We start from the raw sequence: 25,159 nt of genomic DNA, 5'->3' as shown, positions 1-25,159 counted from the left end.
CACTCTCCTTTCATTGGCTAGTTGTTTTCAACGTCAAAGGGGTGTGTTCACCCCTGGACATTGCTTCAATGGGCAAATTAATACTTGATGACACAATTATTAAATGACAAGACATGCAAGGATAGCTTCTACGAGTTTGCTGTCAATGATATTGTAATGAATACATATTTTTGACAACTCAATGCAAATATTAGATTACTGTAGTTCCGGTATGTCACGTGCTTGTTGACGTCGTCTGTGTGCAACAACATGGCTGCGCCCATAAACAGAGGAGCTGCAACGAGCAGCCTTGAAACAGGCATGGTTGTCAAGAAAGCCGTTTCCATCGTTGTTCCTCTTGCTCTCCGAATCATCGCCGAATGTCCAGTGACTAAAGCGAGGGCTTGTGATCTCAAACTCCCTCACTGTACGGTCAGCACCCCAGTGTTCATGCCTGTTGGTACACAAGGCACGATGAAGGGAATCACTGTGGACCAACTCGATGATCTGGGATGTCAGATTTGTCTTGGCAACACATACCACTTGGGCATGAGGCCGGTAAGTGTAGCCCAATAATGTAAGAAAGGAGCCTAACGTTACTCGTTATAGTCCAAGGACCTTACATGTTCTGTTTAAAGGGGCAATCAGAATTTGCTACATCCATTTTTGGATTTATACATGAATGATATGTACCCATTGATTCTTGAAGAACATAATTTATAAATGCCTCATGAGCTTAGTTCAACTGTCATACCTCCAAAATATATACAATATAACTTTGTTTTACTCCAATCTTTGTAAACAAAGTTAATGTAAACAAACACAGTACAGCCTCAAAACATGGTCAAAGCTATAATTGGATGGTCAGATATCATGGATGGTCAGTCCTTGCAGCCATAGCTCTGTCTATGAATTTGAGAATGGTTACATATCTCCAGCCCCATCCCTCCACTTTTTACTGAAACAGTGGTGGAGAGGGTTTTTTGTTATTGTTTCAACTGCTGATTTGCACTTTAAAGGCAAATTTGCTCAGGAAGCCAAAACAGCCAAATATTCCATCTAAACGTTAATTGATTCTCACTTGCGGTACAGTACTAGAAACATAAATCCCTCTACTTTCATATCACATCAAAATAATTTAGCAAATGCACACTTACTGTTTTAACTGGTTTAACACAGTTGCGGCCAACAGTGTTTTTCAGTGACGTAAAGCTGTGTATAACCCTATAAAGCGTTGTATAACCCTACAAAGCTGTGTATAACCCTATAAAGCTGTGTATAAATTTAACCTTTTGTTTTTTGAAAATGATTTATTGCTAATATGAAAGATATAAGGTCCTTATGCTTCCAAAACTGTACCTCAAGTAATGCGTGTTAATGTTCAGACTGAGCTTCAGGGCTCTTAACAAAACTCCCCTGTATAGAAGACACCTTCGTCCAATAACTCTTATGTGTAATGTAATGGAACTGAGAGATATTATCAATGGCTACATTAAGTGGTGCTAGGGCTATTCACATTGTGTATCAAAGATGATTGACCTTGTAGACAGCTCTTTGTTGTCAGTGTCTGGTGTGCTGCAGACAGTGAGGATGGTGTTGTCTGTCTGTCCCATCACAGGGTCCTGAGCTGATTGAGAAAGCAAATGGCCTGCATGGCTTCATGAACTGGAAAAGAAACCTTTTGACTGTGAGTATCAGCTAATGTGTTGACTGCGTAAGTGGGCTAAAAAGAACAAGGGTCTCTTTCACCCAAATGTCTGCTTTTCAAGATATGTGAGCATCATATGATGCAAAATGCATCATATGGGGAGGATTTATGTATTTTGAAGGTCACATATCTTGAAAACTTGAGTGCTGACAAGAAAAACATTTTGGGACTACAGTATGTCAACGATGGACTATTGAAACACAAACCAAAAGATAGTTTTTGGTTGGAATTTTCCTTGAATCCCTACCATTTCTACATAGGACAGTGGGGGCTTTCAGATGGTGTCTCTTGTTGAACTATCTGAGGTTACTGAGGAGGGGGTCAAGTTCAAATCTCCTTACGATGGGAAAGAGATCCTTCTGAGTCCTGAGCAGTCAATCGCCATACAGAACAGTCTGGGTAAGAAGGACACAATCCAGTATCCACTCCAAATGAATCAGTCTGGAAAGTAAAGCCACTATACTTCAGGTAGTACTCCTGTTCTTAATTTTAATATCGCACCATTTCTGTTTTGTCCAGGGTCAGACATCATGATGCAGTTGGATGACGTGGTCAGCAGTACGGTGACGGGGCCGCGGGTGGAGGAGGCTACGTGGAGATCGATTCGCTGGCTGGACCGCTGCATTGCAGCCAATAAGAATCCAGATAGACAGAACCTGTTTGCCATCATCCAGGGGGGCCTGAACACAGAGCTGCGCAAAGCCTGTCTAGACGGTAAGATGTTCCCCCCTGTTTCATCTATGTCTATCAATGACTAACCTCCCTCAAAGCCTTTCAGCACAGTAAATTGCTCTGTCTTCATGCCAATTAGCTAATTAGTTTAACATCTTATTTTGGAAATACAGTGGAAAAGAGCTAATTAAAAATACATTTTGTGCAGATGCTGATACCAAATTATGTGAAATTTGCGTATTTCCAGAGGATCCATGTTTTTAAAATATTTTTCTGTTCCTGTGCTTTTTACAGAAATGACAAAACGGGATGTTCCTGGCTTTGCTATTGGTGGGCTGAGCGGAGGTGAGGAGAAGGATGATTTCTGGAGGATGGTGACACTCAGCACAGACCACCTGCCTCGGGAGAAGCCTCGCTACCTCATGGGGGTTGGGTATGGCTGCCATCTTCCTTATGTTATAACGGCACATTTACATGCATAAATGACATAATGTTATAACAAACAGCACATTTACATGCATAAATGACATAATGTTATAACAGCACATTTACATGCATAAATGACATAATGTTATAACAGCACATTTACATGCATAAATTACATAATGTTATAACAGCACATTTACATGCATAAATGACATAAGTGTCAAATGTTTTGTGGTGCCGTACAGATATTTCTATGTATGTGGTTCATGTGTTTTGCTGTGGGTCACAGTTATGCAGTAGACCTGGTGGTGTGTGTTGCTCTGGGTTGTGACATGTTTGACTGTGTCTTCCCAACACGCACTGCAGTAAGTATTCCATTCTCTTACATATTATGAGTCACCTACTCTCTATTAATTTACTTTGAAATAAGTATTCTTATCACAAGTGCAGAGAAACCCAATAGCTTCTTTTATAATTTAGTCCATAGCAGTACTACTTTCTTTATAATGATTATATTGATGATTGTGGTTATGATGATAATGAAGTGATCTTCTTCCTTTCATCCCAGAGGTTTGGCTCAGCTCTGGTCCCGTGGGGATCTCTGACGATTACCAAGAAGCAGTTTGCCAAGGACCTACAGGCAATAGATCCAGACTGCCAGTGCCCCACCTGCAGGAGGTAAAGGCATATTAACCCTGGTACACTGAGGGACAGAATATGGAGGGTTGAAGGAATGGAGTATGTAGGGGTTTGAGAAACTGGTTTACAAATCTCAATTCTCTTCAATGGATGTTTTTAAGTTGTAGGCTGAATGATTCTGAGGATTGTTTTCTCGTGGGGCGTCAGGGTAGCCTAGTGGTTAGAACGTTGGGCAAGTAACCGAAAGGTTGCTAGATTGAATCCCCGAGCTGACAAGGTAAAAATCTGTCGCTCTGCCCCTGTCATTGTAAATAATATAACTGACTGACTTGCCTAAGGGTATCTTCTTTTAAAAAAAATACATTATCTGTTTTATTTCCAGGCACAGTCGGGCCTATCTGCATGCTCTGTTCAAGAGTGACACCGCAGCCATGCATCACATTACCATCCACAACATCTCCTACCAGGTCTGTGTTTCTATAATGGTTAATAGTTTCCTTTAGTTACTATTTGTCATAGATGAGATAATAACCTTATCCTCTATCTTTGCGTCCAGCTCACTCTGATGCGGTCGATGAGACAGAGCATCATAGATGGTCGCTTCCCAGACTTTGTGAGGACATTCATGAAGAGAATGTTCCCCTCTCCTGAACAGTATCCAGGCTGGGCGGTAGATGCTCTAGGAACAGTCAACATCACATTGAATTAAACTGCTTTATACAGCCTGGGACTTCCTCTGAAATGGCCAATAAGACCTTTTTATATGAGAAATCAGATCTCCTTTTTAAAAATGGTTTTGTTTGTTATGAAATCGCTTTTTCTACTTTCATGCTTCATTTGGGTAATTGCTTCTGCCTGTATATTCTGTCAGACTTATTACTGAATGGTTCAATGACGGTGATGTACCTGAATATTTTACTGTCTTTATGATTTAGTTACGTTCATGTTTTGTTACAGTACGGTTCTTTTTTTGTGTCATTTATATGCTAAACATTCTGTTGAAAGTTCTGAATTTACATTCTACTGCTTTCAACTCCTGTCAGACATACAGTACTTTTGTGACATCCAGTTTTCACTCTGCAGTCCTTTTCAGTGTATGATAATGTAGGAGTGGAGTAGTGTTGTTGAAGTCCAGGAACTGTCTCCTCTGATATATTCAGACACTTTTAGTTGTTACCATGGCTACAGACCAGCGGCCCACCCTCTTTAAATTCCATGCATGACTTCTAACACAGAAATGTGGTCATGAACTAACAATTAGAGACATTTCGGAACATTTCCTAGGGCTTATTATCGACCTTTACCAGCAGGAGGAAGCGAATACATTTCTATAATTGAGAACTGTTTTGTTGTGCAAGAGATGAGGACACAGGAACCCACATTTGTGTGCTTTTGACTTTGGGCCACTAGAGGGCAAAAATATTCTAAACCTGATGAAAATGCACGTGAGCCAGATTAGGCCATCTGTTTAGTTGACATGCTGGAGAAGTTTCATAGGAAGGAATGGGAATTCTACCCACCCAGTTTGGTTCAAATGCAGAGAAGTAGAGCATGTATGGTTTAGTCAGATTTGCATGCTGAGGGCAGACAGAGTAGTGGCAAACCAATTCTCAAGGAAGTGGCTTAGGGGATCACAATTTCCTGTGTCTCCGAAGTGCTACTTTCTCAAACAAAAAATGACACCCAATACAATGAGTTCCGGTAGTCAAGACAGTCGGAGGACAGAGAATGATACGGTGTCATAATCTGCCATTGAAGCAAACCAGGATCAAAGACACATTGGAAAACAATAGGCAAGATATTTTTGTAGATTCCAATGTTTAGGTTTTTGTTCCGGAAACAACATTTTGTTTGATTGGTTCCTGTTTTTCTATTAGAAATTGAGGTCCTTTCTGTTTTTCATTGTAAGACATGTAATTAAAGCTTTAATAGGCTACGTTGCAGTTGTAAAAGCACCTGTTGCCTCTAGTTGAGAGACGAGATCTTTAAATAAAGCCACCCTGTATAGGCTACAGAGTTTATACATGGGTTGTAATTGTTAATACCTGTCAGTTATTAGTTTATAATGCTAAACATATAATAAACATGTAATAGTAATGATCAAGTTATTCTTTAATGAATCAACACAGTTGACAATCACATTTTTACCTAAGTCTGTGCGTGTCACTTGAATTAGATTATTTTATGGGATATTGTAGTCCTATTGGATGAATTCTCTAAGAAAATCGACTTTATCTACAGTCGTGGCCAAAAGTTTTGAGAATGACACAAATATTCATTTTCACAAAGTCTGCTGCCTCAGTTTGTATGATGGCAATTTGCATATACTCCAGAATGTTATGAAGAGTGATCAGATGAATTGCAATTAATTGCAAAGTCCCTCTTTGCCATGCAAATTAACTGAATCCCCCAAAAAACATTTCCACTGCATTTCAGCCCTGCCACAAAAGGACCAACTCACATCATGTCAGTGATTATCTCGTTAACACTGGTGTGAGTGTTGAAGAGGACAAGGCTGGTGATCCCTCTGTCATGCTGATTGAGTTCGAATAATGGACTGGAATCTTCAAAAGGAGGGCGGTGCTTGGAATCATTGTTCTTCCTCTGTCAATCATGGTTACCTGTAAGGAAACACGTGCCGTCGTCATTGCTTTGCACAAAAAGGCCTTCACATGCAAGGATATTGCTGCCAGTAAGATTGCACCTAAATCAACCATTTATCAGATCATCAAGAACTTCAAGGAAAGTGGTTCAATTGTTGTGAAGAGGGCTTCAGGGCGCCCAAGAAAGTCCAGCAAGCACCAGGACCGTCTCCTAAAGCTGATTCAGCTGTGGGATCGGGGCACCACCAGTACAGAGCTTGCTCAGGAATGGCAGCTGGCAGGTGTGCACGCACAGTGAGGCAAAGACTTTTGGAGGATGGCCTGGTGTCAAGAAGGGCAGCAAAGAAGCCACTTTTCTCCAGGAAAAACATCAGGGACAGACTGATATTCTGCAAAAGTTACAGGGATTGGACTGCTGAGGACTGGGGTAAAGTCATTTACGCTGATGAATCCCCTTTCCGATTGTTTGGGGCACCCGGAAAAAAGCTTGTCTGGAGAGGACAAGGTGAGCGCTACCATCAGTCCTGTGTCATGCCATCAGTAAAGCATCCTGAGACCATTCATCTGTGGGGTTGCTTCTCAGCCAAGGGAGTGGGCTCACTCACAATTTTGCCGAAGAACACAGCCATGAATAAAGAATGGTACCAACACATCCTCAGAGAGCAACTTCTCCCAACCATCCAGGAACAGTTTGGCGACGAACAATGCCTTTTCCAGCATGATGGAGCACCTTACCATAAGGCAAAAAGTGATAACTAAGTGGCTCCGGGAACAAAACATCGATATTTTGGGTCCATGGCCAGGAAACTCCCAGGAAACTGGCCAGACCTTAATCCCTTTGAGAACTTGTGGTCAATCCTCAAGAGGCGAGTGTCAGAATTTGTGGGTTTTTGTTTGTCCAAACTCCAAGCATTGATTATGCAATAATGGGCTGCCATCAGTCAGGATGTGGCCCAGAAGTTAATTGACAGCATACCAGGGCGGATTGCAGAGGTCCTGAATTTTTTTTTTGAAGGGTCAACACTGCAGATATTGACTCTTTGCATCAACTTCATGTAATTGTCAATAAAAGCCTTTGACACTTATGAAATGCTTGTAATTATACTTCAGTATTCCATAGTAACATCTGACAAAAATATCTAAAGACACTGAAGCAGCAAACTTGGTGGAAATTAATATTTGTGTCATTCTCAAAACTTTTGGCAATGACTATACACAGCTGCACATTTCTTTATTTTGCACAGTTGCCTGCATAACAATTGGCACGCCATGCAAAATCAACCAAGTGTGAACAAATACAACTTAACTGTTTCTTAATGCACTTTGGTAAAAACCAACGACCAGGGGGGTCTAACTCATTTTGCCCCAGGGGCCGCATTCTGTCTTCAACAAGGTCCAGATCGGCCGCATTGAAAATGTGTTATATTTCCTTGTAGTCAAATTTTTCAAAAAATATTTGACTATCAATCGTTTTGGGAATGTTCTGTGCTCTCTGAATGTTTGGGGATTAGCCTATTATCAAGCTAGACAGTCAAGAAATGGTATGAATGTACAGTTGAAGTCAGAAGTTTACATAGACTTAGGTTGGAGTTATTAAAACTTGTTTTTCAACCACTCCACAAATGTATTGTTAACAATCTATAGTTTTGGCAAGTCGATTAAGACATCTACTTTGTGCATGACACAAGTTATTTTTCCAACAATTGTTTTCAGACAGATTATTTCACTTATAATTCAATGTATCACAATTCCAGTGGGTCCGGAGTTTGCATACACTAAGTTGCATACACTAAGTACACTAAATTCCATGAATTGTTGTCATGGCTTTAGAAGCTTCTGATAGGCTAATTGACATCATTTGAGTCAATTAGAAGTGTACCTGTGGATGTATTTCAAGTCCTACCTTCAAACTCAGTGCCTCTTTGCTTGACATTATGGGACAATCAAAAGAAATCAGCCAAGACCTCAGAAAACAAATTGTTGACCTCCAAAAGTCTGGTACATCCTTGGGAGCAATTTCCAAACACCTGAAGGTGCCACGTTCATCTGTACAAACAATAGCACGCAAGTATAAACATCATGGGACCACGCAGCCGTCATACTGCTCAGGAAGGAGACGCGTTCTGTCTCCTAGAGATGAATGTGCTTTGCTGCGAAAAGTGCAAATCAATCCTGAACAACAGCAAAGGACCCTGTGAAGATGCTGGAGGAAACCGGTACAGAAGTATCTATATCCACAGTAAAACGAGTCCTATATTGACATAACCTGACAGGCCGCTCAGCAAGGAAGAAGCCACTGCTCCAAAACCGCGATAAAAAAGCCAGACTACAGTTTGCAACTGCACACAGGGACAAAGATCCTACTTTTTATCTGATGAAACAAAAATAGAACTGTTTGGCCATAATGACCATCGTTATGTTTGGAGGAAAAAGGGGGAGGCTTGCAAGCCGAAGAACACCATCCCAACCGTGAAGCACGGGGGTGGCAGCATCATGTTGTGGAGGTGCTTTGCTGCAGGAGGTACTGGTGCACTTCACAAAATAGATGGCATCATGAGGTAGGAAAATGATGTGGATATATTGAGGCAACATGTCAAGACATCAGTCATGAAGTTAAAGCTTGGTCGCAAATGGGTCTTCCAAATGGACAATGACCCCAAGCGTACTTCCAAAGTTGTGGCAAAATGGCTTAAGGACAACAAAGTAACGATTTTGGAGTGGCCATGACAAAGCCCTGACCTCAATCCTATAGAAAAGTTGTGGGTAGAACTGAAAAAGCATGTGTGAGCAAGGAGGCCTGCAAACCTGACTTAGTTACACCAGCTCTGTCAGGAGGAATGGGCCAAAATTCACCTAACTTATTGTGGGAAGCTTGTGGAGGGCTACCCGAAACGTTTGACCCAAGTTAAACAATTTAAAGACAATGTTACCAAATACTAATTGAGTGTATGTAAATTAATGACCCACTGGAAATGTGATGAAAGAAATAAAAGCTGAAGTAAATCATTCTCTCTACTATTATTCTGACATTTCACATTCTTAAAATAAAGTGGTGATCCTAACTGATTTAAGTCAGGGAATTTTTACTGGGATTAAATGTCAAGAATTGTGAAAAACTGAGTTTAAATATATTTGGCTAAAGTGTATGTAAACTTGCATCTTCAACTGTAGGCCCATTGACTGCAAAGTGATGATTAGTGAGCTGGACAGTCAATAAACTATGAATATAAGTCCATTATCATTTCTACACAGTTTTGATTTGGTTTTAGTCATTTAAAAGTATATAGAGAAATTAGGTCCTTAAATGGATTAACTTAATATCGCGAATGACTCATAATGGTTTATTGAGCTTACATTAACAAGAATTAGAGCATGTCCTGAATAAATGAACAAAAATAAACAAGGCATCTTCAGTAAAACGACAACACATCACTATAAAGCTTATGCAAATATGATTAGCTTGTTCAGTATTTAAAATGTGCCCTGCAGGGATTTGGGCTTGTAACCTACTGCTCGTAGACTAAGATGTATGTAATTGTTCGAGCAAATGGGTCTGCTTTCGCTGCGTCCATAAGGAGCCAGCGGATGTTCAAAGAGACAACCAGTTGCTCCGCATCCTGTCAAGCCAAAAGTACTCACGTGCATGTCACGGCGGAGCATCCTCGACCTGTTGCATTGGAAGAAGAAAGATATTACATTGTGTCAGTAATAAATTAACAACATTTTAGGGTGCTCATGTGTTATTTGGAAATTGAATAACAAAAGAATAGTTCATTTTGATAAGCCCTTCTAGAGGCGTCTCTGTTCGCCTCTCAATCTCTGGCATTGTGCGCTCGTGGGTTCGGCGCTCAGGAGGGGACCATGGTAGAGCTGGAGAAGGAGGTGCTCCCGCTGCCTCCACGGTACCGGTTCCGAGACCTGTTGCTGGGTGACTGGCAGGCTGATGACAGGTAGGAAATCTATTCCAACTTGTTTATTCTGAAGAAACATGTGTTGGCGCACAACAATCTAGCCTACCCATGGTACCCTGTAATTGCTCCAAATTAAATCAATCGTAATTTGCAGTCCCTCACTAAACTAAGAAATGCATCTTTGCGTTGCCATCGCAACCAAAAAAAGAGAACGTAGGCTACTGTAATAATGTCATTTTTATTGATCTGGCTCTGTTGATGGCGCTGTGAAAGAGGATAGGCTACAACGAGCCACTGTGCAGCAGCAACAGGTTTCATAATGGAAAAGACTGAACTAAATGCACAGACTCCATGTTAATGCTTATGTGTGTGTGCATGCGTGTGTTTGCATAGGCATTACGTTTTTTCAGCTATGCATCTTGTCCATGCGTGGAAGTCAGGCATGTGAAATCCATTTTGATATTTATAATTATGAACGTATATTTGGGAAGGTGTTAATAATTAGGTAGTAATGTGAGCCTCTGGCAGCCATTAATTTAGTCATTATACCACCTATCTATTATTTTTCAAGCCTTAGATTGGGTTGACTTAGCATGCTCCCTTTCTTTACCCTGGCTAGGTATGGTCAGGGCTGTTCCAAAAGCAGAACATATGGCCCTACCAAGAGTGTCTGTTAACCTGTACTTAACCATCAATTTTCAGGATCATGTATTTGTTATGGTTTCCCCATGCATATTTATTAATATGAGTATGCTTGCCACACTTGGTGTGGATATTTCATTATAGGGACTAATGCAATACTGAACCACCATTTCACAACTGGACCCCTGGTTGGTAGGTTAAATTGAGGACCAAAATAGCAGGCAGGCGTTTTAATTGGGATGAGTTTTGTCCTGGAGGCATAACTGAGCGATTTATGATAGATAGGCCAGCTGCAAAGTCAAAATTCATGACGAAAAACACTAACCTGCACCAAAACACGTGCTTGTGGTCTTCTTCCTGAGTGGGTGTTTAAAATCACATCATTTAAGAAGACTATATGTACTGAACAAAAATATAAACGCACATGTAAAGTCTTGGTCCCATTGTTCATGAGCTGAAATAAAAGATCCCAGAAATGTTCCATATGTACAAAAAGCTTATTTCTCTCAAATTGGGTGCACAAATTTGTTTACATGCCTCTTGGTGAGCATTTTTCCTTTGCCAAGAGAATCCATCCACCAGACAGATGTGGCATATCAAGAAGCTGATTAAACAGCATGATCATTACACAGGTGCACCTTGTGTTGGGGACAATAAAATGCCACTCTAAAATGTGCAGTTTTGTCAGACAACACAATGCCACAGATGTCTCAAGTGTTGAGGGAATGTGCAATTGGCATGCTAACTGCAGGAATGCCCAACAGAGCTGTTGCCAGATAATTTAATGTTCATATCTCGATCATCAGTGGCCGACAACGTCGTTTTAGAGAATTTGGCAGTACATCCAACTGGCCTCAAAACCGCAGACCACATGTAACCACGCCAGCCCAGGACCTCCACATCCGGCGGAGGCGTATTTCTGTCTGTAATTAAGCCGCTTTGTGTGGAAAACTCATTCTGATTGCCTGGGCCTGACTCCCCAGTGGGTGGACCTGGCTCCCATGTGGGTGGGCCTATGCCCTCCCAGACCCACTCATGGCTGCGCTCCTGCCCAGTCATGTGAAATCCATAGATTAGGGCCAAATTAATGTATTTCACATTACTGAAACAATATCTGAGATATGTCACAAATGGGGTGTTATAATCATATTTGTCTCTCAGAGCTGAAAAGGACCCTAGCTTCACTTGCAATACTATTATTTCCCAAGAACTCCCAAAGGTCTTATTGTTAAGTGTGAAGTACAAGCCTTGTGGTCTGTGCATGGTCATCCTCTCACCAGTAGCCTCTTGTAATGTGTAACCTCACTCAGATGGGGAGAAAGATACATCCTGGTTACAGTTCAGTGGTGAAAGCCAAGGTTGTCTTTAGCACAGTGAGGCCCTTTCCTTTCTTCAGAATGCGGTTAGAATGTGATCTACATAGATGTCTGTCCATCCAACCCCTAGAAAGAGTAGAAGATCAGTCTTCTTGGTATTAACTAAAACACCGTAGCCAAATGTCTGAGGAGGAGGATGGAAAATGCATATGACAGAAACAAAGTGGACATTAAGTGGGGAACATAGGGGCCATAAACATCGGGACTGTCCCCATTGTCTGCATGGCTGAGAGCTTCCAGGAACACTGAGCAGATGTGCTTCAACTGCTGCTCCCAGAGAGAGCACATTGTTGTACTACTTATGTATAATATATTCCCTGCTGTAGTGTTTTGGAGATGGCTGGGTGCTCATCACTCCAAAGGCTTCAGCAGGCACAGTGCTGCTCAGAGCGACACTGTGGGATCTCTTCATGTTCACTCTGCACTCCTCTTTGTTGTGTTGAATGTGGCAGCAGACACACTCTCACAAACTCTCACACACACACACACACACACACACACACACACACTCTCACAAACTCTCTCACACACACACACACACACACACACACACACACACACACACACACACACACACACACACACACACACACACACACACACACACACACACACACACACACACACACACACACACACACACACACACACACACACACACACCTCCTCTAATCACACACCCAGCAGTTGGAACTGAGTGCCACTCCTCTTCAATGGGACTGGGTTTCAATAAGAGAAAAGTGACTAAATGATGTTCGAAGCTGGTGTGGTGATGGGAATGTAAGTGTTTGTGTGTGTGTGTGTGGGGGGGGGGGGGGGGGGGAGTGAGCGAAAGAGTGAGCAAAAGACAGAGACAGAATGAAAGCGAGAAGGAGGGATGCAGGGCATTTTATCCTATTCTGATTCATGGTGTTGATCCCAATGGCTGTGGGAGTATTACCAGGTAAAAATGGACTCGGTGCAGGAGAGAGTCGGCTGATTAATGGTGACAGACAGCTTAATTACCAGGCTGAATCACAGACAGTTTGTCCCGCATGTCACAATGTTTGCTCTATTAATCAATGCTTCAACACTCTCACACTTACACACACACACACACACACTTACACACACACACACACACCTACACACACACACACTTACACACACACACACACACACACACACACACACACACACACACACACACGGAAACAAACAAACACGTACATACTCACACTAGGATCCTCACACATGCTTACATATGCACACATACACACGTACATATCACATACTCACACACACACACAGCCAGAGAATGTTCACATATCTACGTACATAGTCACACATGTTCACACATCTTGCACGCACAAGTCATATTTTTTCACATACACACACATTGTGCTCTGGGAAAACACACATTACTGAGCCCTTTAACTCCCCCTCCACTCACTCCGTCGCCCATGGACCCTCTTCCCCCTTCACTATTTCCTCAACACATGGTTCCATGTCGTTACTTTACCCTCCTTGAACTCCCTCCTCCCCTTTCCATGTTTGTTTTGATTGCTGGAGTGCCTCTTGTCTTCACACACCACAAACACTCTACTCAGACTTCCACTGAAATAGCCTCATGGCAAACATTCCTGTAAAGCTCGCGAGATCAGGCGGCTTACAAGGCCGCTCAAGGCCTCTCGTCTGGATTCTGAATTCTGAATTTAACTACAGCAGTGGTGATATTGTAAAGTTTATGCTGTGATATGCTAAAAAAAAATATTTGTCAACTATCAGCGAACACTATTGTTACAGACAGTACATTCTGTTAGCAGATATGACACAAGTTTTGTAAACGTTCATCCTGAGATGAAATGCAATGATCACCACAACAGACAAGGGTTTACAGCTTGAAGTACAGCTGTAAACTCTTGTTATTTTCTGCCGGTTATTGCCTTTCAGCTCAGAGTGAACCTTTACAATTGCTTCCCTCGTTTGTTTGACCTATCATCATCGTATAGGTCAGGTGAAGGGAGCTGGACTTGCTCCCTCATTGGTTGTTCCATGTGAGCGGTTATGGAGTTGTCTAGTGACGAGGATATTTTCCTTTCATTAGTAAAGCAGTGATGGTCTTGAATCAAGCACTTGATGGACCATTTGTACACAACCCAGAGCTTAATACTTCATCAAGTGTTTGTTTGATGGTTGTCTATACACAACAAGAATAATGTCTGTGCAGCCTTCATACTTGGCGCTCACTATGGCATGGCAATCTATTCAAGTGCCAATGTTTCGCTCCAACACCCACTTGCCAGTCTGAGGTTGGATGACACACACACACACACAGACACACACAGTTTATGACACACACAGAGGGAAAGGAATCCCCCCCCACAGTATGACTTGTTTGGCTGAATTGTTTAGAGTGGAATGAGACAGTCTCATCACAGCAGCCAGTCTCATTGGGGCTTAGAGCAAAGTCTGGTATTATCATACAAATGAGAGCTTTTTGTCTTTAAGACTAAATCTCTTTTTGACCGTCGCCTTCCCCCATCATCCCTCATTCAATCTCACCCACATCTCTGCTATTTTCTCTTCCAATGCTCCAGCTCCTTCTGGCTCAATTTGGCAAGGATGAAAGAACCGGAACATGATTAGTAGCCATTGAAACTGCTAATATTCATAGTCTTTTTCTCCCTGATCACTATGAGGAAGTGATCTGTTGCTGCTCTATATCTAGATCTGAGATGGGTTTTACATCTTGTAAATTAACTCATCTAATGTGATTCTCCGATAAGGAATCCATCACTTAAGAGAATTATGCAGCACAATGGTTGATACGAGGGACAGAATAGTACAAGGAGAGTGATACAGAGATACAGATGGAGTCTGTGATCAGATCTGAGGCAGGGAGAGAGGAGGTGGTGGAGGTGAGAGGGGCATTGTGGGTGTCAGAGTCCACAAAGCTCTAATGAGCTTCCTGATTGATGTGAAGTTTTTTGGGTAACCCTCCAACACACCCAGTAGGTAAACATTAGCATCAAAGGAAACACACAAAAAAACAGTTTTAATGTGCATTAATTTGGTTGAGGTTTTTAATTGGCAGGCAGAATCATCCACAATGTTTAGCCCTGAAGCTGAGGCACGGTGGGCAGATAATGGTGGCATCTCAGCCTTGACAAATTAAACAGTGCCGGTGACCCTGACTTTTATTGACAAAAATAAACTGGAGCTGCCTCCATACTCTGTATCATAATAATACTGTATAATGTTGGGGTTGCCTCCATACTCTGTACCATAATAATACTGTATAATGTTGGGACTGCCTCCATACTCTGAATCATAATAATACTGTATAATGTTGGGGCTGCCTCCATACTCTGAATCATAATAATACTGTATAATGTTGGGGCTGCCTCCATACTCTGTACCATAATAATACTGTATAATGTTGGGGTGCCTCCATACTCTGTACCATAATAATACTGTATAATGCTGGGGCTGCCTCCATACTCTGAATCATAATAATACTGTATAATGCTGGGGCTGCCTCCATACTCTGAATCATAATAATACTGTATAATGCTGGGGCTGCCTCCATACTCTGAATCATAATAATACTGTATAATGCTGGGGCTGCCTCCATACTCTGACGCATAATAATACTGTATAATGTTGGGGCTGCCTCCATACTCTATCATAATAATACTATATAATGCTGGGGTTGCCTCCATACTCTGTATCATAATAATACTGTATAATGTTGGGGCTGCCTCCATACTCTATCATAATAATACTATATAATGCTGGGGTTGCCTCCATACTCTGTATCATAATAATACTGTATAATGCTGGGACTGCCTCCATACTCTGTATCATAATAATACTGTATAATGTTGGGGCTGCCTCCATACTCTATCATAATAATACTGTATAATGCTGGAGTTGCCTCCATACTCTGTATCATAATTAAGCAATAAGGCAGGAGCGTGTGTGATATATGGCTAAAATATCATTGCTAAGGGCAGTTATTTTGCACGCGCAAACCGGAGTATATCATATACCCCCAGAGTGCCTTATTGCTATTATAAACTGGTTACTAACGGAATTAGAACAGTAAAAATAAATGTTTTGTCATACCCATGTTATGAGGACTGATAGACCACGGCTTTAAGGTAATCAGCATTCAGGGCTCGAACCACCTGGTGTATGATGTTGTATAAAGCTGTGTCTCCCCTCTCGTGGTCTAAGTAAGAATGCTATGTATCGGAACATTGTGTACCTCACCTGTGGTCACAGTGTAATGTATAAAACCTCCCTCTGTGCAGTGTTCCTCTCCTAGCCTTAAGAGTGTTAAGTATGATAATTGACTGCTAAGAGATACAGTAGGGATCATTTGATAAGAACTTGTTGACTCCACAGTGTGATAGACCATACGGCATGTCCTTTTTACGTTTTTATTTAACCTTTGTTTTGACTGGGAAGATTGAGACCTAGATCTCTTTTCCAAATGTGCCCTGTATAATACAATAATAAATACAAAATATATATATATATACACTATATATACAACAGGATGTGGGCACCCCTTTAAATTAGTGGATTCGGCTATTTCAGCCACATGTATTAAATCGAGCACACAACCATGCAATGTCCATAGACAAACAATGGCAGTAGAATGGCCTTATTGACGAGCTCGGTGACTTTCTACGTGGCACAGTCATAGGATGCCACCTTTCCAACATGTCAGTTCATAAAATGTCTGCCCTACTAGAGCTGTCCCGGTCAACTGTAAGTGCTGTTATTGTGAAGTGGAAATGTCTAGGAGCAACAATGGTTCAGCCGCGAAGTCGTAGGCGGTACAAGCTCACAGAACAGATTGTCTGTCCTCGGTTGCAACACTCACTACCGAGTTCCAAACTGCCCCTGGAAGCAACGTTAACACAATAACTTTTCATTGGGAGCTTCATGAAATGGGCTGGAGGTGGTGTAAAGCTCGCCGCCATTGGAGCATTGGAAACACGTTCTCTGGAGTGATGAATCACACTGTCCGACGGACGAATCTGGGTTTGGCGGATGCCAGGAGAACACTACCTGCCCCAATGCATAGTGTGAAGTTCAACTGTAAAGTTTGGTGGAGGCAAAATTATTGTCTCGTGCTGTTTATCATGGTTCGGGCTAAGCCCTTTAGTTTCAGTGAAGGGAAATCTTAAGCATACAATGACATTTTATATGGTTCTGTGCTACCAACTTTGTGGCAACAGTTTGGAAAAGGCCCTTTCCTGTTTCAGCATGACAATGCCCCTGTGCACAAAGCGAGATCCACACAGAAATAGTTTGTCGAGATCGGTGTAGAAGAACTTCACTGGCCTGCACAGAGCCTGATTACCAAAGCTATGAGCCTCGAAATTGAGCTCAGGGGCATTCTTTTTTCATTGGAGTCCTCCTATGGTAAATTCAATTGATTGGATATAATTTGGAAAAGCACACATCTGTCTATATAAGGTCCCACAGTTGACAGTGCATGTCACAGCAAAAAAAAAAACATGAGGTCAAAGGAATTGTTCGTAGAGCTCAGAGACAGGTTGCAGCATGGAAGGTCCCCAAGAACACAGTGGCCTCCATCCTTCTTAAGTGGAAGAAGTTTGGAACCACCAAGAACCCGATGGCCACTCTGAGACAGCTCCAGAATTCCTCTGTGGAGATGGGAGAACCTTCCAGAAGGACAACCATCTCTGCAGCACTCCAACAAACAGGCCAAGACTGAAACCACTCCTCAGTAAAAGGCACATGACAGTTGGAGTTTGCCAAAAGGCACCTAAATGACTCTCAGAACATGAGAAACAAGATTCTCTGGTCTGGTGAAACCAAGATTGAACTCTTTGGCCTGAATGCCAAGCTTCATGTCTGAAGGAAACCTGGCAGCATGGTGGTGATTAGCATCATGCTGTGGCAATGTTTTTCAGCGGCAGGGACTGAGAGACTAGTCAGGATCAAGGGAAGGAAGAACGGAGCAAAGTACAGAGAGATCCTTGATGAAAACCTGCTACAGAGCGCTCAGGATCTCATACTGTGGGCGAAGGTTCACCTTTCAACAGGACAACGACCCTAAGCACACAGCCAAGACAACGCAGAATTGGCTTCGGGACAAGTCTCTGAATGTCCTTGAGTGGCCCAGCCAGAGCCTGGACTTGAACCCGTCTATGCATGTGTGTGTGAGCTTATGTTGTCTGTATTGTGTGTTGGAGTGTGTGAGTGTGTGGATAGAATATAGTGAGTGTGCATAGAGCCAGTGCAAGAGAGTCAGTGTAGTATGTGTGTGTGTGTGTGGATAGAGTATAGTGAGTGTGTGGATAGAATATAGTGAGTGTGCATAGAGCCAGTGCAAGAGAGTCAGTGTAGTATGTGTGAGTGTGTGGATAGAGTATAGTGAGTGTGTGGATAGAGTATAGTGAGTGTGTGGATAGAGTATCGTGAGTGTGTGGATAGAGTATAGCGAGTGCGCATAGAGTATAGTGAGTGTGCATAGAGTATAGTGAGCGTGCACAGAGTATAGTGAGTGGGTGGATAGAGTATAGTGAGTGTGCGGATAGAGTATAGTGAGTGTGTGGATGGAGTATAGTGAGTGTGCATAGAGTTTAGTGAGTGTGTGGATAGAGTATAGTGAGTGTGCATAGAGTATAGTGAGCGTGCATAGAGTATAGTGAGTGGGTGGATAGGGTATAGTAAGTGTGTGGATAGAGTATAGTGAGTGTGTGGATAGAGTATAGTGAGTGTGCATAGAGTTTAGTGGGTGTGTGGATAGAGTATAGTGAGTGTGTGGATAGAGTATAGTGAGTGTGTGGATAGAGTATAGTGAGTGTGCATAGAGTATAGTGAGTGTGTGGATAGAGTATAGTGAGTGTGCATAGAGCATAGCGAGTGTGCATAGAGTATAGTGCATGTGCATAGAGTATAGTGAGTGTGCATAGAGTATAGTGAGTGTGTGCATAGAGTATAGTGAGTGTGTGGATAGAGTATAGTGAGTGTGCATAGAGCATAGCGAGTGTGCATAGAGTATAGTGAGCGTGCACAGAGTATAGTGAGTGTGCATAGAGTATAGTGAGTGTGCATAGAGTATAGTGAGTGTGTGCATAGAGTATAGTGAGTGTGTGGATAGAGTATAGTAAGTGTGTGGATAGAGTATAGTGAGTGTGTGGATAGAGTATAGTGAGTGTGTGGATAGAGTATAGTGAGTGTGCATAGAGTTAAGTGAGTGTGTGGATAGAGTATAGTGAGTGTGTGGATAGAGTATAGTGAGTGTGCATAGAGTATAGTGAGTTTGTGGATAGAGTATAGTGAGTGTGCATAGAGTATAGTGAGCGTGCATAGAGTATAGTGAGTGTGTGGATAGAGTATAGTGAGTGTGTGGATAGAGTATCGTGAGTGTGTTGATAGAGTATAGTGAGTGTGCATAGAGTATAGTGAGTGCGCATAGAGTATAGTGAGTGTGTGGATAGAGTATAGTGAGTGTGCATATAGTATAGTGAGTGTGTTGATAGAGTATAGTGAGTGTGCATAGAGTATAGTGAGTGTGCATAGAGTATAGTGCGTGTGTGGATATAGTATAGTGAGTGTGCATAGAGTATAGTGAGTGTGTGGATAGAGTATAGTGAGTGTGCATAGAGTATAGTGAGTGTGTGGATAGTGTGTGGATAGAGTATAGTGAGTGTGCATAGTGAGTGTGCATAGAGTCAGTGCAAAAAAAATAAAGAAAAAATATATAATAAAGGGGATCAATGTAAATAGTCTGGTGGCCATTTGATTAAGTGTTCAGCAGTCTTATGGCTTAGGGGTAGAAGCTGTTCAGGATCCTTTTTGTCCCAGACTTGGTCGCCTCGATACCGCTCGTTGTAGGGTAGCAGAGAGAACAGTCCATTTAAAAAAAAAATTTTTTTACTTTTATTTAACTATGACTTGGGTGGCTGGAGTCTTTGACCATTTTTAGGGCCTTCCTCTGACACCGCCTGTTATAGAGGTCCTGGCTGGCAGTGAGTTCGGCCCCAGTGATGTACTGGGCTGTACGCCCTACCCTCTGTAGCATCTTGCCACCGAATGCTGAGCAGTTGCCATACCAAGCGGTGATGCAGCCATTTAAGATGCTCTCAATGGTTTAGCTGTATAACTTTTTGAGGATCTGAGGGCCCATGGCCATTGTACCCCTGTACACTGACTCTGTAATGGTACTCTGTGTGTATAGTCAAGTTATTGTTACTCATTGTGTATTTATTTCTCGTGTTATTATTATTATTATTATTATTTTCTCTCTGCATCATTGGGAAGGGCCCGTAAGTAAGTGATTTGAAGGGAACGTAAAGTTGTGAGAACATTTGTTGTTAGCTGGGTAGAGCTTGGCTAGAAATCGGTTTGAGTAAAAGGGTATTGAGCACACTTACTTACTGTCATTGGGGCCTGCACAGTGCACAGCCCTGGTAAATGATGACTTTCATTTTGTGTACAGGGGGAAAGGGCGAGCATCGGAGGCTCAAGCAAGGATAAACAATCACATCAGTCACAGTGCAGAAGACAACTAGTGTTTTCCGTCATATCATACTAACTGTATACAGCCACATGATCTTCCTCACCCCAGGCCTGTGGTTGGCCTGAGGCAGCTGTAGCGAGGATAGACCAATGGGATAGACCAGAGAGCCTTGAGCAGATCGTGAGTGGTTATCTTATTCTCAGGCAGTGAGGCGCACGGCCTCTGAGGGAGCGGCTGCATTAAATCCACAGTTTTGTTTAACAAATGTTTATTTCCTGCCCAACCGCTATGCGTCAATGAGCCTGGTATGAGTATTCCCCAACCGCAATGCGTTAATGAGCCTGGTATGAGTATTCCACAACCACTATGCGTTAATGAGCCTGGTATGAGTATTCCCCAACCACTATGCGTTAATGAGCCTGGTATGAGTATTCCCCAACCGCTATGCGTTAATGAGCCTGGTATGAGTATTCCCCAACCGCTATGCGTTAATGAGCCTGGTATGAGTATTCCCCAACCGCTATGCGTTAATGAGCCTGGTATGAGTATTCCCCAAATACAAGGGGCGGCTAGCGCCCAGCCTATTGGCTGTCTCTGCTGAACTGGGGTCAGTGCTGTGTGCTTCAGATAGGTGAGGCCTTGTGATATCAGTGTGTGGGGGGGGGCGATGGCAGTAATCGGCCAGCCAAAATTACCACAGTACCTGTTCGAATATCAGAAAAACATACATTCTGTATTTGTATTATTATTATTTATTTATTTTGCTATTCTAATGATTATACTGTATATTAAATAGTTATGACGGTTATTTTATTTTCATGACGGTCTCCGTCCATAACCGTCGGTTACACGGTTATACAGTAATTGTGCCAGCCTATGTAGCAGTACACTGAAGCATGGGAATCAGAAGTAAACCTATACACCTGAGTAATGATGACAGATAGACTAGAGGGATGGGTGTTTTCATAGAAATGTCATGCATTAAATCCAAGGCCTCCTTCAATGTTATGTTACATAAAGTCTTGTGTCATAGTTAGCCATATAGCCTGTTAGGCTGTCAACTTCATGTTCTCCTGAGGGCTTGTTACTGAAAAATACACTACCGTTAAAAAGTTTGGGGTCACGTAGAAATGCAAATTAATTACTTAAAAATCATACAATGTGATTTTCTGGATTTTTGTTTTAAATTCTGTCTCTCACAGTTGAAGTGTACCTATGATAAAAATCACAGACCTCTACATGCTTTGTAAGTAGGAAAACCTGCAAAATAGGCAGTGTATCAAACATTCCCCACTGTATATACAGTGCCTTGCGAAAGTATTCGGCCCCCTTGAACTTTGCGACCTTTTGCCACATTTCAGGCTTCAAACATAAAGATATAAAATGTATTTTTTTGTGAAGAATCAACAACAAGTGGGACACAATCATGAAGTGGAACGACATTTATTGGATATTTCAAACTTTTTTAACAAATCAAAAACTGAAAAATCGGGCGTGCAAAATTATTCAGCCCCTTTACTTTCAGTGCAGCAAACTCTCTCCAGAAGTTCAGTGAGGATCTCTGAATGATCCAATGTTGACCTAAATGACTAATGATGATAAATACAATCCACCTGTGTGTAATCAAGTCTCCGTATAAATGCACCTGCACTGTGATAGTCTCAGAGGTCCGTCAAAAGCGCAGAGAGCATCATGAAGAACAAGGAACACACCAGGCAGGTCCGAGATACTGTTGTGAAGAAGTTTAAAGCCGGATTTGGATACAAAAGGATTTCCCAAGCTTTAAACATCCCAATGAGCACTGTGCAAGCGATAATATTGAAATGGAAGGAGTATCAGACCACTGCAAATCTACCAAGACCTGGCCGTCCCTCTAAACTTTCAGCTCATACAAGGAGAAGACTGATCAGAGATGCAGCCAAGAGGCCCATGATCACTCTGGATGAACTGCAGAGATCTACAGCTGAGGTGGGAGACTCTGTCCATAGGACAACAATCAGTCATATATTGCACAAATCTGGCCTTTATGGAAGAGTGGCAAGAAGAAAGCCATTTCTTAAAGATATCCATAAAAAGTGTATTTTAAAGTTTGCCACAAGCCACCTGGGAGACACACCAAACATGTGGAAGAAGGTGCTCTGGTCAGATGAAACCAAAATTGAACTTTTTGGCAACAATGCAAAACGTTATGTTTGGCGTAAAAGCAACACAGCTGAACACACCATCCCCACTGTCAAACATGGTGGTGGCAGCATCATGGTTTGGGCCTGCTTTTCTTCAGCAGGGACAGGGAAGATGGTTAAAATTGATGGGAAGATGGATGGAGCCAAATACAGGACCATTCTGGAAGAAAACCTGATGGAGTCTGCAAAAGACCTGAGACTGGGACGGAGATTTGTCTTCCAACAAGACAATGATCCAAAACATAAAGCAAAATCAACAATGGAATGGTTCAAAAATAAACATATCCAGGTGTTAGAATGGCCAAGTCAAAGTCCAGACCTGAATCCAATCGAGAATCTGTGGAAAGAACTGAAAACTGCTGTTCACAAATGCTCTCCATCCAACCTCACTGAGCTCGAGCTGTTTTGCAAGGAGGAATGGGAAAAAAATTCAGTCTCTCGATGTGCAAAACTGATAGAGACATACCCCAAGCGACTTACAGCTGTAATCGCAGCAAAAGGTGGCGCTACAAAGTATTAACTTAAGGGGGCTGAATAATTTTGCACGCCCAATTTTTCAGTTTTTGATTTGTTAAAAAAGTTTGAAATATCCAATAAATGTCGTTCCACTTCATGATTGTGTCCCACTTGTTGTTGATTCTTCACAAAAAATAGAGTTTTATATCTTTATGTTTGAAGCCTGAAATGTGGCAAAAGGTCGCAAAGTTCAAGGGGGCCGAATACTTTCGCAAGGCACTGTATATTTTATATATATATTTATATATTTTATATAAATATTTATATATTTTATATTTATATATATTATATATATTTTATATATATTTTTACATTTATTTTACACATACAGTGACTCTTTGCTGACCTCTTTACACCACACATGATTTTATCCACAAACTGGTTATGAATATGTTGTGTAAGATAAGACCTACATAATGCTATCTAGTAAAACTTTGTAAATTCCCAAAAGCCAGGCTTTAAATAAGACAAAGGAGACTGGAATGCAGGATGGATGAAAGAAGACCATAGGAAATCTGCCTCACAAAGGTCTTGATCAATAAATAAATAACCTCTCTAGAAATAATAACTAACCTAGAAATAACCTCTCTAGAAATAATAACTAACCAAGAAATAACCTCTCTAGAAATAAGAACTAACCAAGTATTAACCAATCTACTCTACCTAAAATGCAATACATGGGGTATGGTTGCATAAGTGTATTTTGTAAAATGCAATTATCCACCATAGTGTGGAGGGATCACAAACATATCTTATCGCTTCTCTGTGTGTGTGTGTGTGTGTGTGTGTGTGTGTGTGTGTGTGTGTGTGCTTGTGTGGAGGGATCACAAACACACGTCCATCTGATTGCTTCTCTCCCGGTACCAAATCATATTAGTGTAACACGCTGCAGGAATTGTATCGTGCTCCAAGCAGCCCATGAGACACTGAGAAGAGGACACAGAGATGAATCGGCTCATATTTCACCCATCGGAGTACAATACATCATGTAGAATGAGGAGATTGGTAGATGAAATGCCACAGATGGTCGGATTGTCATTGTCTTTCTGAGTAGCTGGAATAAGAAAACTTCTACAGTATTTAGTTGAGTAGCAGTGGTTTATCTTTTGTGATTGGTAGTGGTAGGGGGAAATAAGGGTCTTTACTGAATAGAGGTCTTAGCTACAATAGGAATCGATCGTCCCAAGAACATCCTACTTCACTTACTGTAGTTCAACCCAAAGTGTCCTATCGTAGCTGACACCCAATTCTTTCTGCAGACATATTGGAATCCCGTTCTATCACTCAAAGCCTTTTAACCCCCCATTCAAGTAGGATAGGAGAGACGAGACCGTGTGTGAGTAAACACAGGTTCCCGGAGTGAGAGAAGAGAGTGATGGAGACAGGGATGGAGACAGGGATGGAGACAGGGATGGAGACGGGGATGGAGACAGGGATGGAGACAGGGATGGAGACAGGGATGGAGACAGGGATGGAGGAGGATTCACTGAGATGGGGGGGTGAAGGGAAGGTAGCATGGAGGACAGCTGCACTGATGATGTATAGCGTGGTTTAATCAGTAAAGATCTAACATTAGAGCTTGGCTGGAAATGGTAGTGAAAGGCTGTTGAGCACACATGCTTACTGTCATTGTGGCCTGCACAATGCACAGACCTGGGAAATGATGACTTTCATTTTGTGTGCAGTGTGTGAAGGGATTGCGGGGGCAGGGGAAAGGTGAGCATCGGAGGCTCAAGCAAGGATTTACCTTCATATCAGCCACAGTGCAGAAGATGACTGGTGTTATTTTCCCCCATAGCATACTAACTGTATACATCCGCAACCTAGAGAGAGAGAGCCGAAGAGAGAGAGCGAGAGAGAGAGAGAGAGAGGGAAAGAGAGAGAGAGAGCAGAAGAGAGAGAGAGAGAGAGAGAGAGAGAGAGAGAGAGAGAGAGAGAGAGAGAGAGCAGAAGAGAGAGAGAGAGCAGAAGAGAGAGAGAGAGAGAGACAAAGAGAGAGAGAGAGAGACAAAG

General features: G+C 42.0%; 2 protein-coding genes and 1 long non-coding RNA gene across 3 annotated transcripts in view; 2 read left to right on the top strand and 1 right to left on the bottom strand.

The window, feature by feature from the left end:
- The first annotated feature begins 12 nt into the window (after nt 1–12).
- Nucleotides 13–5,521, top strand: LOC110538676 (queuine tRNA-ribosyltransferase catalytic subunit 1). Its single transcript, XM_021625641.3, has 9 exons — nt 13–537; nt 1,598–1,666; nt 1,948–2,086; nt 2,207–2,401; nt 2,654–2,792; nt 3,075–3,150; nt 3,354–3,463; nt 3,807–3,891; nt 3,981–5,521. Exons 1-9 carry the CDS (start codon nt 250–252, stop codon nt 4,131–4,133), a joined length of 1,254 nt encoding a protein of 417 aa, XP_021481316.1. The 5' UTR covers nt 13–249; the 3' UTR covers nt 4,134–5,521.
- Nucleotides 5,522–5,938: 417 nt separating this feature from the next.
- Nucleotides 5,939–24,971, bottom strand: LOC149979413 (uncharacterized). Its single transcript, XR_016485379.1, has 3 exons — nt 24,894–24,971; nt 9,667–9,694; nt 5,939–6,045 (listed from the first exon to the last, which is right to left on the bottom strand). It is a non-coding gene; the product is annotated as an uncharacterized LOC149979413 (long non-coding RNA).
- kcnt2b (potassium sodium-activated channel subfamily T member 2b) overlaps nt 7,616–25,159 on the top strand; it is a 95,091-nt gene continuing 77,547 nt past the window's right edge. The window contains exon 1 of the mRNA XM_090193896.1: nt 7,616–9,977. Within this exon, the coding sequence (XP_090050022.1) occupies nt 9,889–9,977 (89 nt within the window). The 5' untranslated portion in view covers nt 7,616–9,888. The remainder of the gene's footprint in view (nt 9,978–25,159) is intronic.

Source organism: Oncorhynchus mykiss, chromosome 12 (assembly GCF_057628025.1).
Source record: "Oncorhynchus mykiss isolate SJ-2025 chromosome 12, ASM5762802v1, whole genome shotgun sequence".
Classification (NCBI taxonomy): Eukaryota; Metazoa; Chordata; class Actinopteri; order Salmoniformes; family Salmonidae; genus Oncorhynchus; species Oncorhynchus mykiss.
Note: the sequence above shows the minus strand (reverse complement) of the source record. Positions and strands in the feature narration are given on the sequence as shown.